Source organism: Oryx dammah, unplaced genomic scaffold, assembly GCF_014754425.2.
Source record: "Oryx dammah isolate SB20612 unplaced genomic scaffold, SCBI_Odam_1.1 HiC_scaffold_10, whole genome shotgun sequence".
In the NCBI taxonomy this organism is placed as follows: Eukaryota; Metazoa; Chordata; class Mammalia; order Artiodactyla; family Bovidae; genus Oryx; species Oryx dammah.
The window spans coordinates 46277699-46293582 of record NW_024070194.1 but is presented as its reverse complement, the minus strand read 5'-3'; the positions used below and the strand labels follow the sequence as shown (position 1 = coordinate 46293582).

Sequence of the window (15884 nt, the reverse complement as noted above, 5' to 3'; positions counted from 1 at the left end):
CTACAGTAGGCAGCCTGCCCCTGGGACAGGGTCAAGCATTTGCTTCCTCCTCTTAGGCCTGCATGGGGAAGTGTCTGACTTGGGATGAAGTGTTTGGAGGCCTGCTGTGACTGCACAGCTAAAGCACGTCCTCCAGGTTCCAGGCTCTCAAGTACTAAGACCCAACGTAGCTGCAGTGCTTTCGAAGAAACCTTAGACTGCTCTTCTATGATGGCAAGAAGCCAAATGAGAAAACAGGTTGAGACTGCATTTAACAAAGGCTATTTTTCTCTGCATCATCAACATCATGAAAACACCATCAAAACCATAAACCCGTGTGCACTGACTGAAATGGATATTTTAATCATAATGACTACACAGTGAAAACTAGTTGCAATTTAAAGACTCCCCATCATTCATTCGGTGATGTCAAAACAGAGACAAAAGTGAGCTTCATTTACAATTTTTAAATATTTGATTTAACTACAAACTTAGAAACATTCTAAAACTGCTTAGCAAGATTTTTTTAGAAATTTAAATCAAAATTCTGTAAGTAAAATAGCAGTTAAAGATGTACTCTTGTATAAGAAAATAACAAAAAATGTTAACCTAAAACCAGAAATTAATCTTTGATTAAGTATTACAAGTTTGTTTAATTCTTAAAAAGGATTTATCTAGGATTCCTTCAAATAAAAGACATCCATATGTGGTTAGTGTTTAGATGCCAGTCATTCACTTATGCTTAGGGGTAGAAAAACTGGTAGGTGCAGCAGAGCCTGGAAATGATTATGAACCACTGCCAAAGTGAAATAATTTAGAAAGTAAATCAAACATCTGAAAGTATACTTTTGGTTACTAGACAATAAGGTTTCATTTCTAAAGTTGAATTTAAACGCAGCTTTTCAAGAAATTTAAGAATTTAAGTATCTCTTAAAAATGAGAGATCTGGGACAAAAAAAATCATTAAATGTCTCCTTGATTATCACAGTTAAGTATGGTTTTACTTACTGTGCATAAGTCAAAAAAAAAAAACAATGCAGAAGTTCACCAAATTTTAAACAAGGATCATTCATATCAGAAATCGGAAACCAATGAAAAAAATAGAACTAACCTTGGTCAAGTAAGTCTCCATGCTGTCATTTGAAGGGCATGGGATTGAGGTACAAAACTCTCTGTTTGCTCTTGAAATAACATTTGTTTTGAACTCTGAAGCAGGATTGAAGTTTCCAACAGAAGAGGACTCCAGGACTGGCCTTGTGCTAAGAGTGCTGTGTATAGATCTGTTCTGCTGTTTCTCCACCTCAAGTTCAGTCCTGATCTCTATCAGCCTCTCATCAGTCCTGGGGAAGATGGAAAACACCAATTTCGTTCATGCTTACCTAAATGATTGGCATTTTTTAAAGTTGTCATAGAGTAAATGGAATTCCCATTAAACTGTTTGAACCCTGAAAACACAGAGAAGACCTCCTGTAAACAAAGAAAGCTGTAACCTTGTTCTAAAAAAAATACACATGTGTCTAGGGCTCCTCAAGCAACAAGCCACAGTTGGGAGAGGAGAGAAAGGGCATCAGAGAGAAAGGGAGGTGGCCTCACAGTGACACCTGCTGCCGCTGGGACACACCTGCCTCCAGGAAACAGTTCAGGGATGAAGAAACACACCATCCCACAAAGTTACTTTCAAGTGTTTCCTTTCATCACCCTTGTATATATGTCTCACTCGTGACCTGGGAGAAATTAAGCATTTGGCTCTGGGGTATCATCTACAGCCACAATGTCAAGGGGGAGGATGAGAAAGTCAGTGGGTGAGACTGAAAAGAGCTAAAACAGCCCCAGGAATAATTATAAGTATCCCCTGCTTTCCCAAAGTCCACTTTATGTTGCTTCACTTCTACTATGGGCCTATGTCAGCACCTGTTTCTGATGGTCAAAAAAAAAAAAAAAAAAAAAAAACCAGAAGACAAATTTTGGTCTCATTTAAAAAGTCAAAACTCTAAACAGTAGTGTATGTTTTAGAGTGAGAGGCATCGCGCTCCCCAAGCAGGGAAACCGGCCCCACTGTGCTCCTTCCCCAGAAGCCACACCCCACATCTCAGCATCAAGTCGCCACAGCCCTGAACCTTGTCTGGGATCACCTCTGCTTCACTTGGGCATATTCATTTTAGCATCGACTAGCAGAATGTGTCCTCGGGCACCTGCTTCTTTGCTTTATGCTGTTTTGGCTTCTGAAAGGCGTCCTAGGAATGCTCTGCTTTCAGATGGTGGGGAAACCTGACTAGGTACTGCAGGTGGGATCCGCCCTTTCCATTTCCATAGCTCCCTCGGTAAGGTCACTATATTATTTCCAGCCACTTTGTGATTTATCCTGCCTTTCACCCCTGTGTTAATTTCCTCCCTTTTCACAAGCATGCCTCTACATAGTGTGGAAAAACTTGATACAGTATTAATAGTTTGTCTTAAAGCGCCCCCTTAGCAGTGACTATCCAGTTAGCTTTCACTTCCTAGTAATCTCAGAAACCGTGCTCTATAAAAATAGGCTTTAGAGACAAATTAATGACCTAAATTTATTTTCTGTGATTCTGTGTTTTGACTTACTTGTCTAGTTTATCTTGCAATGACTTTCTAACTTCAAGTTCGACTAGGTAGAGATGCTTATATTTTTCCAACTCGGTTTTATTAGAATCTTCTTGTAAAGTTTTCATCTTAGACAGTTCAGATTCCAAGTCTTTAATTCTGAGTTCCATCTGTGGAGATCCTGCTTGTATCTAAGGCAAGTTGAAATAGATAACATTTTTAAAATAATTATAACCTGGAAAATTATATTTGTTTCCTTTAGTTTTCAGTCAGTGATTCAGAGAGTGATTACAAAGGTGAAAACAAAAAGAGCAGAAGTTTAAGACAATTATCATCAATGTGAAGTGAATTAAATATGAATTATAAAATTAAAGTGGAATGACTGTTATAGTAGTATTTATATAATCTGATAATTCAAAGAATAAGAAGATCAACTTAAAATTTTAAAAATTGAACGAGACAACTTTAGAATAATTCAAGAGGATGGTATCAGTTCTAAACCACAATATTTTCTTTTCTTCCTAATGGTCTTATTTTATACCAACTGGTCTTATAAGTAAGAGGATTCTCTAGTGAGAATCATTCTGATAGGACAATTTAGTGAAAACTGTGGGGGAAACTGAAATATTTAAAGGGAAAACAAGTGCCCTCCCCTTCCAGAAATCTACAAAACATACTGCTCTAAGGGAGGTAGAGGAAACACACAAGTTGTATATATGTCTGAAATGTAATATACAGTGAAAGTGATTTCAAACACATGACAGAGCAACAAATTAACCTACAAAAATAGGTTGACTTCTTTTCATCTCTCTACGTAAGACTCTGTCTCACTCTTTCTTCAGTAGCCTGTTGATACTGTTCTACTTGACTGTGTTCTATCATATTTATTTTTATATGAGAGTCACTACATCTTGCTCCAACTTTTTTTTTCTTCTCTGTAGTTTTTTCACATTTCTTTTCATTCATTTCATAGAAAATAACTTGTTGAAATACTTGATTTTTCTGCATCCACGTGCAGACATTTTGAAGATGCAGTTTCCAGCTCTGCTGGAAAATCATCAGTCTTCAAGAAGAAAATGAGACCATTTGGTAATGAGGCATGTGGATGAAGCACAGCCTAATTCAAACCCAGGATCAAACTAAAAGGATGGTATGTGTATTGTAGAATGTAGGACCAGGGATTACTCAGAGAATCAAGAAAGATGTTCACACCACCAAGATTCACAAAATATATTCTTCACTGTCATTTTTGTCAAACAACATTTGCACTTGATTTTACACTCTTTTATTGTTCTACAATAATATTTTTCTAGCTTTCCTCCATAAAATGACTACAATCCCCTCTTAGTAGAACGTCTCTTAATCCTTCCCCCATGTTAATGTCCCAGGGTTTTAAAGTAGTTTAAGGGATGCTATATTGAGTTATCTAGGGCTAAGTTAATAAATGCCTCCCAAAAGAAGTCTGTGAGAATAAGACTCTTAATTAATAAATCTTATAAATGCAGAGTCTAATCCCATAAGCCCTTTTCTGAACTGCAAAGACTTTTTGCTAATTTGAATTGCAGTCCAAAGAGAAATGATTTGCAAAGATAAAGAAATCCCATCTCCTAATAGTTTACAGAGATGATCCATACATTTTTCTGAACAGCAACAACAAAAAATGCCTCATTCTTGTAATCCTTTGTTACTGTCATTTTATGTAAGACAAGTGCTGTGCATATCTAAAAATATTCCCTATAACATCAATGTATACTTAGACAAGATTCCCCCTCATGGAAAAAAATGGCAACAGTGTAAAATTAGGGGTTAAACTCTTCCTCAGAGACTAGATAAGAGGTGGACATTCACGAAAGCTCCACGAAGGAGGAGAGACTGGGCACCAAGTCTCAAATAATGGAGGCCTAGTCAAGAGGAAATGGAGAAGGTGTTGGCACCCCACTCCAGTACTCTTGCCTGGAAAATCCCATGGATGGAGGAGCCTGGTAGGCTGCAGTCCATGGGGTCACGAAGAGTCAGACATGACTGAGCGACTTCACTTTCACTTTTCACTTTCATGCATTGGAGAAGGAAATGGCAACCCATTCCAGTGTTCTTGCCTGGAGAATCCCAGAGACGAGGGAGCCTGGTGGGCTGCTGTCTATGGGGTCACATAGAGTCAAACACGACTGAAGTGACTTAGCAGCAGCAGCAGCAGTCAAGAGGAAAAGAAACTGTAAGGACAGCCTGAGCAAGGGCAAAGAAAGCTGAAATCAGCCAGTCACCTCTGAGGATAAAATTCAACCACAGGGAAATAAAAACATGTCCACACAGAAATGTGTAAATCAGTATTCACAGCAGCATTATTAATTGCCCCAAAGTGGAAACAACCCAAAGCTCCATCAACTGATGATGGACACATGGCTTAGTCACATACTACTGATTGATTGACAACCAACAAACAGAAGAACTGATACGTGCAATCACACAGATGAACTTCGAAAACATGACGTGAGATGAGAAAAGCTAATCCCAAAGAAGCACGTATTGTATGATTCCATTTATATAAAATACCCAGAACAGGCATGTCTACAGAGACAGATATTAGACTAGGGGTTGCCTGGGGCTGAGGGATGGAAGGCCACAGGTGGTGGCTAAGGGATACAGGGTTTCTTTTGCGGGGTGATGGAAAGGCTCTAAAATTGACTGCGGTCACAGGTGACACATCTCTAGACTAAGAGATATTGAACTACACATGTTGAGTGGGTGAATTCTATGATATGTGAATTATATCTCAATAGCTTTAAAAAAAATCCAATGGTAGGATCTAGATAATCTTAATTCTCTAGTTTGGATGTATGTACTATACATCATCTGAGAACCTCCATGCTTTTGCAATATACTTAAAATGAAAAGGAAAGAAGGCAATGCCTATATTTCACCTGGTTTTTATAATACCCTTTCTGCACAAGTTATTCTGAAATCCATGAAATAAATAAATACAGAACTCTATAGCCAGTGATAAAAAGAAAGATGAGAAATGATAATTTTCTGGAACCTTCCATTAAACATTATCCTTTGATTTTATCTGGCTAGCCTCATTATGTAATACAGCTACACTAAAAAAAAAAAGTATTGTTTCAAATAAAAAAAGTCTCTCAACTTGTGTGAACAGTGAGGCACAATTCTCAACTTTCCTAAGGGTAAATAATATAAGAAAAAATATGTATAATGCAAATGGCAGGATGAAAGTCAGAGTTTAAGAAATGAGTGCATTATAAAGATAAGAAAATTGTAGTAAATTACTTGTAACAAAAATACAAAAGAAAGCTGACCATGAAAATGAGTGTCCTAAAACACTTCATCCTACATATCATGTTGACATGTCAATTTCATACATACCTGACTTGTGGGTTGATGTAAGTTGTTCTTTAAATCCTGTGCCTCAGCCTCTAATTTAGCCCAATAACTTGACATGATTTCCAGTGAAGCCTCTGACATAGACTTCTTTTGCAGGGCATCAGCCAGTTCTTGTTGAAGCTGTCTCACAACTGCCTAGTAAGACACTCTGTCACTGAGTTTATCAAATCACTTTACTATTCCGTTACATTAAGAACAGATAACTCCAACATATGTACTTTGAAAACTATCACCACAGACAGCAACTCACCTTCTTTTCCCTCCTCACTGAATTTGGTTACAGACACGGAAGGGGCCACCTTACGGCCTTTCTGATATTAAGTTATTTAGACAAAAAATGCAGACCCACTGTCCACGCCCTGCTCCTCCCAATAGATCTGCAGAGCTTCATTACCTCACAACCAGAAAGAAGTAGGTTTGAATGTGGGACAAGTGGTGGAAAATTCCACTCTGTGGAACATTTTCCCTTTTTCTTTATTAAAGGCTTCTATTAACTTCAGAGATCTTCACATATTCCAACCAGTGCTCAGATCTTTCCAACAGATTCCTTGCTCAGCAGAAAAATGAGGCCATTCCCTTGTGGCTTATCTATTTTCTATCTAGTAGTATGTCTATGTTAATCCCTAACTCCTAATTTATCCCTCCTCCCCACCTTTGCCCTTGGCTAATCATAAGGACCTACTGTAGAGCACAGTGAACTCTACTCAATATTCTATAGTCACCTATATAGGAAAAGGAACTGAAAAAGAATGGATATATGTATAAGTATAGCTGAATCAATTTCCTGTACATCTGAAACTAACACAAAATTGTAAATCAACTACACTCCAATATAAAAGAAAAATAAAATTTTAAAAATGAGGTTGCTCCCATAGCCTTCAAAGAGCCTCGTTAAAATGGCTTCTTCTACCTGTCTCCAGACTGCAGGCCCTACAATCCTCTCCCTGACTCACTCTATTCCTGCTGATCATGAATCCTGACACCCTTCATTTTTAGTGGACAAGTTCGTATCTAAATGATATTAATTGATACTGAAAATGAGAATTATGAGCAAATTGTTGTAAAAATATTCTAAGTAAATCATAAATAGCAGTGGGAAGATTAAATCAAGAAGAATTTTGCTAAAGCTCACCACTTGAGTCCCAAATTATGTTTTAATGATAAGTAGATGCATTTAAAGAGTTGAGAGCCTTTAAGAATAATGACTCAAGGCTAAAATGTTTCCCATATTAACTCAAATTGATGTGAATAAACATAAAATTATACCAACAAATATGACACAAAGCCATGACAGGTTACCAAAGCCAAAGTATGATATAGCCTCTGGGAAACCTGGAATTGGCTGTCAAGGTAATCCAAGTAACTGAAGCTTAATTTTGAAATGTTCATTTTGGGTTTGAGCATTTCATTTATCTGCTTCATCACGATACTGACATGTGGTAACATAAAGATCAAAATGATTACCTTAATAGTAAAAGAGTAAATTACTAATATCTGTCTGTATTAACAATTTAGAACTGAATCTCTTAATATTTCATAAGACACTATGTCTCTACTCAAAGTAAAGCATTTCCTGGGTCTAATTTTTATTTGCTGGATACAAGTTGTGCTTTTAGGCTGGTTTAGAGACTATAGATTCATAGCCTATGTATTTTTTATATTCAACTAGATTCAACATTTAACCAGAATCAAGCCAAAATCAAAACTTTGAATTTTCTTTCAGGAAGTCTGAGAATTATTTCTCCTTCTGGATACTTACTTCTCTTTCTGTTTTTTCATTTTCGTACTGATATATTCTCTCTTTTAAATGATTACGTTCCTGGATTAACTCCTTGTTTCTTTCCTCCAGCATCAGACCTTGTTTCTCATTTTCAGCATGAAGTTTTTTCACGATCTGCTGAAACTGGTCTTGTATGCTAATGTCTGTCTTCTCCTTACTGTTGGCTTTGTTTTGTGTATCATCCAGTTGCTGTCGGAGCAACATGTTTTCACTCTGGAGTTGAGATAATGTTTCCTCTAAGGAGTCCTGCTTTCCAAGGTATTTATTCACTTTGCCTTGTTCATTCTCATACATGTGTTCAGTTTCCTGCTTTTGACACTCTGCTTGGCGAAGGTCTCTCTGGACACGTTCTAACATCAAAGTCTTTTCTCTAAGATTATCTCTTGTGTGCTGCAACTTGATTTTTACCTGATGGAATTTACTTTCCGCTGTAGAAAGTTGCTGGGAAAGTGCCTCATTCTTATCTTTTAGGTTAGCCATGTCGGACTTCATTTTGTCCTGCAAGCATAACCACTCATCTTTTGCTTTCTGGAAGGCAAGCTCCAGGTCTCTTTGTGATGTTTGATCTTGATCATGATCGTGAAAGGCAGCAGCCAGTCTAGAACGGTAGGATTCCACTTCTGCTTCCAGTCTTTGATTGTTTTCTTTTTCGTTCTCCAGCTTAGACTTTAGCATTGTATTCTCAGCTGTCAGAACGTTAAGCTGGCCTGTATACTGGGATATAGTTTTTGTTAACCTTTCCTCATTCAATTTTATTGCCTTTTGAGCATTGTCATTCTTTGCTTTGACAATTTCAATGTCCTCAAAATAGTTCTTTTCCTTTTCCAAGTTCTGGTTTTTCACTGTGTCTATTTCTAGCTTTAGCATGGCAATTCCATCCTGCAGCCTTTGGCTTTTGCACAACAGGTCTTTTGGTTCTTCAGGGCCAGCAGAAGCCTAAGTGAAACAAAGGAGATTTTTAGCAGGTACACAATAAAGTAACATTTCATGATTTCCTCTGAAATGAAAGACTGTCTTGTATGCTTAGACAGTGAAAGGCTGCACCAAGTGTGTCTCCAAACAGGAAAAATAAGGCTATATACAAACCTCAGACTTCATAAAAGCAGACATTTTCAAATGTTCAAAAAGTTAATTGAAGACAATGAATCCATGAAAGTCAAAAAGAAATCCCAAGAGACTTTTCAAGAAGCTCAGACCTGGAGAGGCTTTTCTCTGAACTACAATAAACCCAAAAGGCTTAAAATATAAGATTTACAGATCTGACTACACTTAAAAATGGCATGTGATGTGAATATTTATACAATGGAAAACTACTAAGTCATAAAAAAGAATGATATAATGCTATTTGCAGCAACAGGGATGGACCTAGACATTATCACCCTAAGTGAAGAAAGTCAGACAAAGACAAGTATTATATCATACTGCTTATATGTGGAATCCAAAATGAACTTATTCACAAAACAGAAAGACATAGAAAAAAAACTTATGGTCTTCATATGGGATGGGGGGGGTAGGGGAAGGGATAAATTAGGAGGTTGGGATTAACATATACACACTAGTAGATGTAAAATAACCACCAACGATCTACTGTACAACATAAGGAACTACACTTAATATTCTGTAAGAAGAATCTGAAAAGGAAAATGTGTGTATGTGTGAGTGTGTGTGTGTGAGTGAGTGTGGATGTCTGTTAGTCACTCAGTCATGTTTGACTCTTTGCGACCCCATGGACTGTAGTCCACCAGGCTCCTCTGTCCATGGAATTTCCCAGGCAAGAATAAGGGAGTGGGCTGCCATTTCCTTCTCCAGGGGATCTTCCCACCCCAGGGACTGAACCCAGGTCTCCTGCATTGCAGGCAGATTCTTTACAGTCTGAGCTAGCAGGGAAGCCTCATTTATACGCACACATATACAAATACATCTGAATCACTGTGCTGTATACCTGAAACTAATGCAATATTGTAAATCAACTATAATTCAATAAACAACAGCACTTGCTGGCTTTATAAATACTGCATCTGATACCTCCTATACAGCCACTTCACAGTAAGAGTGATTACTGTGTATATATTTAAATTTATTTAAATATATCAAATATATTAATTTAATATTTAAATTTAATAGATTTAAATAGGTTACATTTCATACAAAGATTTTCCTTGAGAATATGCTACCTTCTAACATTTTCATAGGCAATTATAAGAATTATACCTATTGACAACTGTACTAAGTACTTCTACAAATATCAATTAACTCATTAGCTATAATGATTCTGGAAAGGGAGAAGTTAAAAATATAAGTAAGGTGCAGGCATTTCACCAGGTCTTTTGACTCTACTAGTCCTCTTACATCAAACTACAGTTACTTCTCTAGTACAAACATATAAATTCAAAATAAGCCTCCTATTTCATTCATGGCACATACACTAATGGTAAATAAGGTGAAATTTGGAGAGCTCTTCTTAGAAAACCATGAGATTATTTGCTGCTGCAATAAATTTCATTATCTTTCCATAATGTTTAACATAGTGAGATGGGGGAAATACAATGAAAAACACTTAATAGCTATCACTAAATATATATTTTGGCATATCTATCACTGTTTTCAAAAGTTCCTTGTACTGAAATAAGACACTACACAGAGCAGAGTGTTCATTTTCTCACAAGTAGAAGAATGACTTCCAAAATATGATCTCTGAACTGCCTAGAGTTCCCTCCTTACCATCAGTGGAAGTGATGAACTACCCTAATGATCGATCAAGGAAGTGAATTCACTACCAAAACCCAGAATATCTATTATTAGTAGCAAGTGCTTTTTCCCCCCGCCCTTGGTGGGGGAGAGGCATTTTTATAAGTTTATTCTAAAGAAACAACTTTTTAAAGTGTTCAAAAGTGTTTTTACAATGGAGGTCGCACTTTTTACAAATTGAGAAATAATAAATGATGTGAAAAGGTCATTGACAGGATATTGGTTAAAGAAATGACAGTGGAGCCAAGAACGGACTCTGATTTAGACACTGATGGTGATGACATGCATTGAGTGACGCTCACCCCAAAGCAGAGGGACTTTGTCGGGTAGCACGGTCGATGGGGGAGCACACGCGGTCTTCCTGGCCTAAACCACAATCAGGGTTCTGGATCCTTCGAGATAGTCACAAAAGATTTGAGATCAATTCCTGTGGAAAATATTAAAGGCCTCTCCTTGGACGAAGCCATTGTATGTCCCTACCTGACTGCTGTAGACAAATGGATGTGAATTACAAATAGGACTTTTCCTGAGCTCTCCCTGAGAGCTTTTCATTGTAGGAGATCTGCTGCTAGGACCTTGGGGATGAGACCCAGTCTGTATTTGAGAGGGATATCAGGCAGGGGAGTGAATTCCTCTGCTCTGAGATGCCACTCGACAACTCTTCAGAATGAAGGACAATCTACTTCAATAGTGTCTGGTTTCTACCAACTGCTAGAAAAAAATTCCATGGGGAGCATTCCTGCTCCTCTTGAGGATGCCAGTTAACACCTATCCTTGACTCTACTGTGAGGGAGAACTCAGCTGGGAAAGCTGGAGCCAGCTCTGAGCTGTTCAGGGGGAAGGTGGACTGGAGGGCTGGACAGCACAGAGGGAGGGGGGTCCATGACCCTCAGCCACCTGCCAGATTGAAGGCCAGAGGTAACTTGATGTAAAATTAGGTACCATCTTCCCTCCCAGTTCCCCTTCTCTTCTAGACCTATTCACTCATGAATGGTCCCTCAAGGCAGAAGGATCTGTTGCCTGAAGTGGGCAGAGAGCTTAACCTCTAGTTTCTACACCAATCTCACCCCTGTGATTTTTCAGTATCTATTGTGTGAGCTACTGATCATGACCTTTTCATACCTCTGATCATAAAACTGCACCCAGCATTTTAGGATTATAGAATTCTTATTTCCAGCCCTGTTACTTTGGGAATTTTTAATTTCTTTGCTTTTGTTTTTAAGATGTAGCCTAAAATTTCCTATAACACTAAATAACTGGTACAACACAAAATAAAACGGTATTTTTTCAAAAAAAGGAGATTAGATATAATACTGATGAAATAGTGTTAGAAATTTGAAATTTTCACCAAAGATAACTCTACCTGATTCTGATTATTTGTCACAGTCTTCAGTTCCATTTCTAGTGCTCGGAGACTGAGTTCAAGTTGCTGCTTCATTTCAACTTCTTTACTATATTCATCTTCATTTCTTCTTAATTGCTCCCTAATTTTTTCATACAACATATTGGCATTTTTTCTGTTTTCTTCTTCTTGCTTTAAGGTGAATCTGCAAAATTTAGAGACCTCTTTTTAGAAAATTATGAGATTATTCACTGCTGCTGCAATAACTTTTGTTCCCTCTTCAAAATGTTTAAAATAGTAAAAATGGGGGGAATACACTGAAAAACACTTAATAATGATCACTGTTTTCATACAGAGGGTTAAGAATAAAATTGCATAAAATTTTGTTTTTATTTTGTCTGGAGAAAAATGGCTACTTCATACATCTGGGGGTCAGAATGTAAAGCAATATAAGCTTTCCAAAGAGGAGAACGAAACAGTTGGCTTAAAGCTCAACATTCAGAAAACGAAGATCATGGCATCTGGTCCCATCACTTCATGGGAAATAGATGGGGAAACAGTGGAAACAGTGTCAGACTTTCTTTTTTTTGGACTCCAAAATCACTGCGGATGGTGACTGCAGCCATGAAATTAAAAGATGCTTACTCCTTGGAAGAAAAGTTATGACTAACCTAGATAGCATATTCGAAAGCAGACATTACTTTGCCGACTAAGGTCCATCTAGTCAAGGCTATGGTTTTTCCAGTAGTCATGTATGGATGTGAGAGTTGGAGTGTGAAGAAGGCTGAGTGCTGAAGAATTGATGCTTTTGAACTGTGGTGTTGGAGAAGACTCTTGAGAGTCCCTTGGATGGCAAGGAGATCCAACCAGTCCATTCTGAAGGAGATCAGCCCTGGGATTTCTTTGGAAGGAATGATGCTAAAGCTGAAACTCCAGTACTTTGGCCACCTCATGAGAAGAGTTGATTCATTGGAAAAGACTCTGATGCTGGGAGGGATTGGGGGCAGGAGGAGAAGGGGACGACCCAGGATGAGATGGCTGGATGGCATCACGGACTTGATGGATATGAGTCTGAGTGAACTCCGGGAGATGGTGATGGACAGGGAGGCCTGGCGTGCTGTGATTCATGGGGTCGCAAAGAGTCGGACACGACTGAGCGACTGAACTGAACTGAACTGACTGAAGAATAGTTTAGAAATATAGGTCACAGATCTTTTTAAAACTTCTCATGTTTTAACCAAATAACACAATATTATTAAAGAAAATGTATTCAAAATAATTAGAAAGGTAGAAATGAATTTATAGAAAAGATGTTCCTTGCAGTATTAAATAGAATACACAAAAGTGGAAAACAAGCAAAAGTCAATTTGGTAAATAATTAATGGGGTTTCCATTATGGTGGACTTCTGTATGGTCATCAAAATGATGTTTTGGAAAAAATATACATTAAGTTATTAAAAGCATTCACTATTAAGAACCTGTTATAGTATTTCCAAGAATTTCACACTCCACAATACTAATGATGTTTTCTCCCCTGTAAAATCTGAGAAGGTAAGTTAGTCCTTATAATACATCTACATCTCTGCAGTATTAAAGGACACAACAGTTCAAATATTTCTTTAAAAGCGAGATGTACGGTACCTCAAGCTTCTGCGCTCTTGTTCCCACTCCACTTTCTGATGCTCTAACTGTGATTTCACTTCTTTGGTTTCTGATAGCTCTTTTTGTAGCCCACAAAACTTGCTTTTCATTTTGTGAATTTCTCCTCTAAGTAGTTCACAGTGTTTTCTTTGAAAATCTGCTAATCTGTCATGTGAAAAACTTGCATCCCGAATTTTCAACAAGCTACCAGAATCTGCATGATGAGAAAACAAAGCTAGAAACAAACAAACAAAATTATGTGAGTAGGTTTTGAATATAAAGGACTGTGCATTTCACAGTCACTCATTCATGCACTGAACAAATATTAAGTGTCTATAGTGCGGAAGACATTATTCTAAGCCCTGAAGATAAAACAGACATCCCTGGCTCTTGTTTAGCTTGAAGTCTAGTACAAGAGAAAGAGAAGTCAAATAATTATGATCTCAGATAGATACTATAAGAAAAGAGAGTTCTACGATAACAGAACTTAAAATAGACTGGGTCCAGGAAAAATTTCCCTGGGGAAGAGATGTCACACTGAGAAATGGAGGATGAGCAGGAAGTAGTAAGCAGAGTAGGAAGAACAACCCTGTGGACAGTCTCCAGCTGCCATATGTTTCTAACCAAGACAAGAGTGAATAGCTAACAATTTACCTTCCTGAGTGGAGCAAGCAAAAACAACACGGACAAAATACATTAAACAATGATTTTCATGACAAGAACTTCAGGAAATGAAGGACAATGATCCTGGAAACACACGAGGTTATCCTAAGGAACGCCCCAGCTCACTGCCTTGAGAGAATTTCTAAGCCCCGACATGGGGGGAAGGAACAGAAGCACGGTCCACTGGACTCCCCAAGTGGAGGTGATGAAGCTGAGAATCTGGTGAAACCAACGTGGGCAGAGATCACAGGACAGAACCATGGAGAGGAAAGAGTGGAACAGAGAAAAAGGACCCAGGAGAACTGAGGAGGAGCCCCTCGGGTATTCAGCAGAGGAACAAACAGTGCACACAAGTGAGAAACCACCTGAGAACAGGGAAAAACCACATGGAAAGAAAACCGTGCCTGGTGCTCACTCAGTCGGAGGAATTCTATCTATTCTCCTGAGCCAGCCTGGAAAAACTCCTACTTATAGCAGAATGAACATGGTAGTCGGCAAGATCTTGCCTCCAAGGCAGGAAATAGTTGGCGCTAGCCCCAGGGCCCCTTTGGATGCACCTAGCAAATTGTGAGAAGCAAGAGCACAGAAGGATCTCTGGAAAACTCTCAAAATGTGGAAACTAAATCATATGGCTCTAAATAACCCTTATCAAAGAGGTAATGAAAAGAGAAAGTACAAAGTATTTTGAACTGAAGGAAAATGAAAACGTTAAGACCAGCAGACATATTAGGACATCGACAAGCTGATTCTAAAATTCATGTAGAAAGAAGGATAAAAAATAAAACCAAATGAAGCTAGACAGTTGTGACCTTTAAGCATGCAGCAAAAAGAATCAACAGTTGGGCTTTAAGCAAAGGGGTAACATGATGAGACCTGAATTTTTAAAAATAGGTAATAATTACAGTTGCTGTGAAGACCGGGGTTCCGTGAGGTGGAGCGGCAGGGAAAGAAGTCTTGATTATTTCAGTTATTCTAGGAGGAAAATGATGCTGACCTGACCATGGGTGAAGGTACAGGAAAGAATAAAAGTCAACAGAAGGTACAGTGAGTGAGAGGATCATAGGCCTGTGGCTCAGAATATACACTCACTTCCATGTTCCTTTAATGCAAAACATACTTCTGAGATGCACAGCACTGTAACACATTCCTGGCTCTAGAGCAGTACTGACAAGGTGTACATATATCACTACTCTATACACAGACAGGCTTTTTGTTAACATTTACACTGTGGTCCTACCTTTACACCCCAAGTCAAGAGGTTCTGCTTGCAACGTGGAATTTGTAGAGTAAAGAGCGTCGCCATCCTCAGAAACCATCTCAGATGACTGAGTTATGTCATCCAGGTCGTTCACGTAATTCATTTGTTCTTTGACCTACACATAAATAATACTGTTTCACAATGTCCTAAAATATGTATAAAATATACTAAGTGTACAGAGGTGATAAATATCTCTTTGTCAAAGCAAACACAGACATTTCGTAAAAGAAAAGAGTTTTATCAAAAGGGTAAATTTACCAACAGTGTTTCTAAAAGATGTGTTCAAAGTAAACTTCTCTACAACAATGGAAGATTTTTTACTTTACCACTATTCCTTTTACAAAGTATTTTTGACAAGGATAATAATATTTTTGAAAGTTCATTTTTTTTTACTATACCTTCTTCTTTTCATACGGTGTTTTCCTTGCAGGCCTAAAAGAACAAATAATTCTTGTCAGGCTAATAGTAAATATTCAAAAATACAAACAATACCTAAACTTTTATTT

The 15884-nt window shown here is 37.9% G+C and overlaps 2 protein-coding genes across 2 annotated transcripts in view; both read right to left on the bottom strand.

Moving 5' to 3' along the window:
- PTCHD3 (patched domain containing 3) overlaps positions 1–15884 on the bottom strand; it is a 138227-nt gene that overhangs the window by 31652 nt on the left and 90691 nt on the right.
- The window catches only part of LOC120869412 (ankyrin repeat domain-containing protein 26-like), a 49822-nt gene that overhangs the window by 2929 nt on the left and 31009 nt on the right, over positions 1–15884 (bottom strand). The window contains exons 12-19 of the mRNA XM_040248730.1: positions 15777–15810; positions 15358–15493; positions 13458–13671; positions 11838–12021; positions 7702–8662; positions 5929–6077; positions 2572–2741; positions 1091–1319 (exon numbers count right to left, since the gene is read on the bottom strand). Of these exons, the coding sequence (XP_040104664.1) occupies positions 1091–1319; positions 2572–2741; positions 5929–6077; positions 7702–8662; positions 11838–12021; positions 13458–13671; positions 15358–15493; positions 15777–15810 (2077 nt within the window). The remainder of the gene's footprint in view (positions 1–1090; positions 1320–2571; positions 2742–5928; positions 6078–7701; positions 8663–11837; positions 12022–13457; positions 13672–15357; positions 15494–15776; positions 15811–15884) is intronic.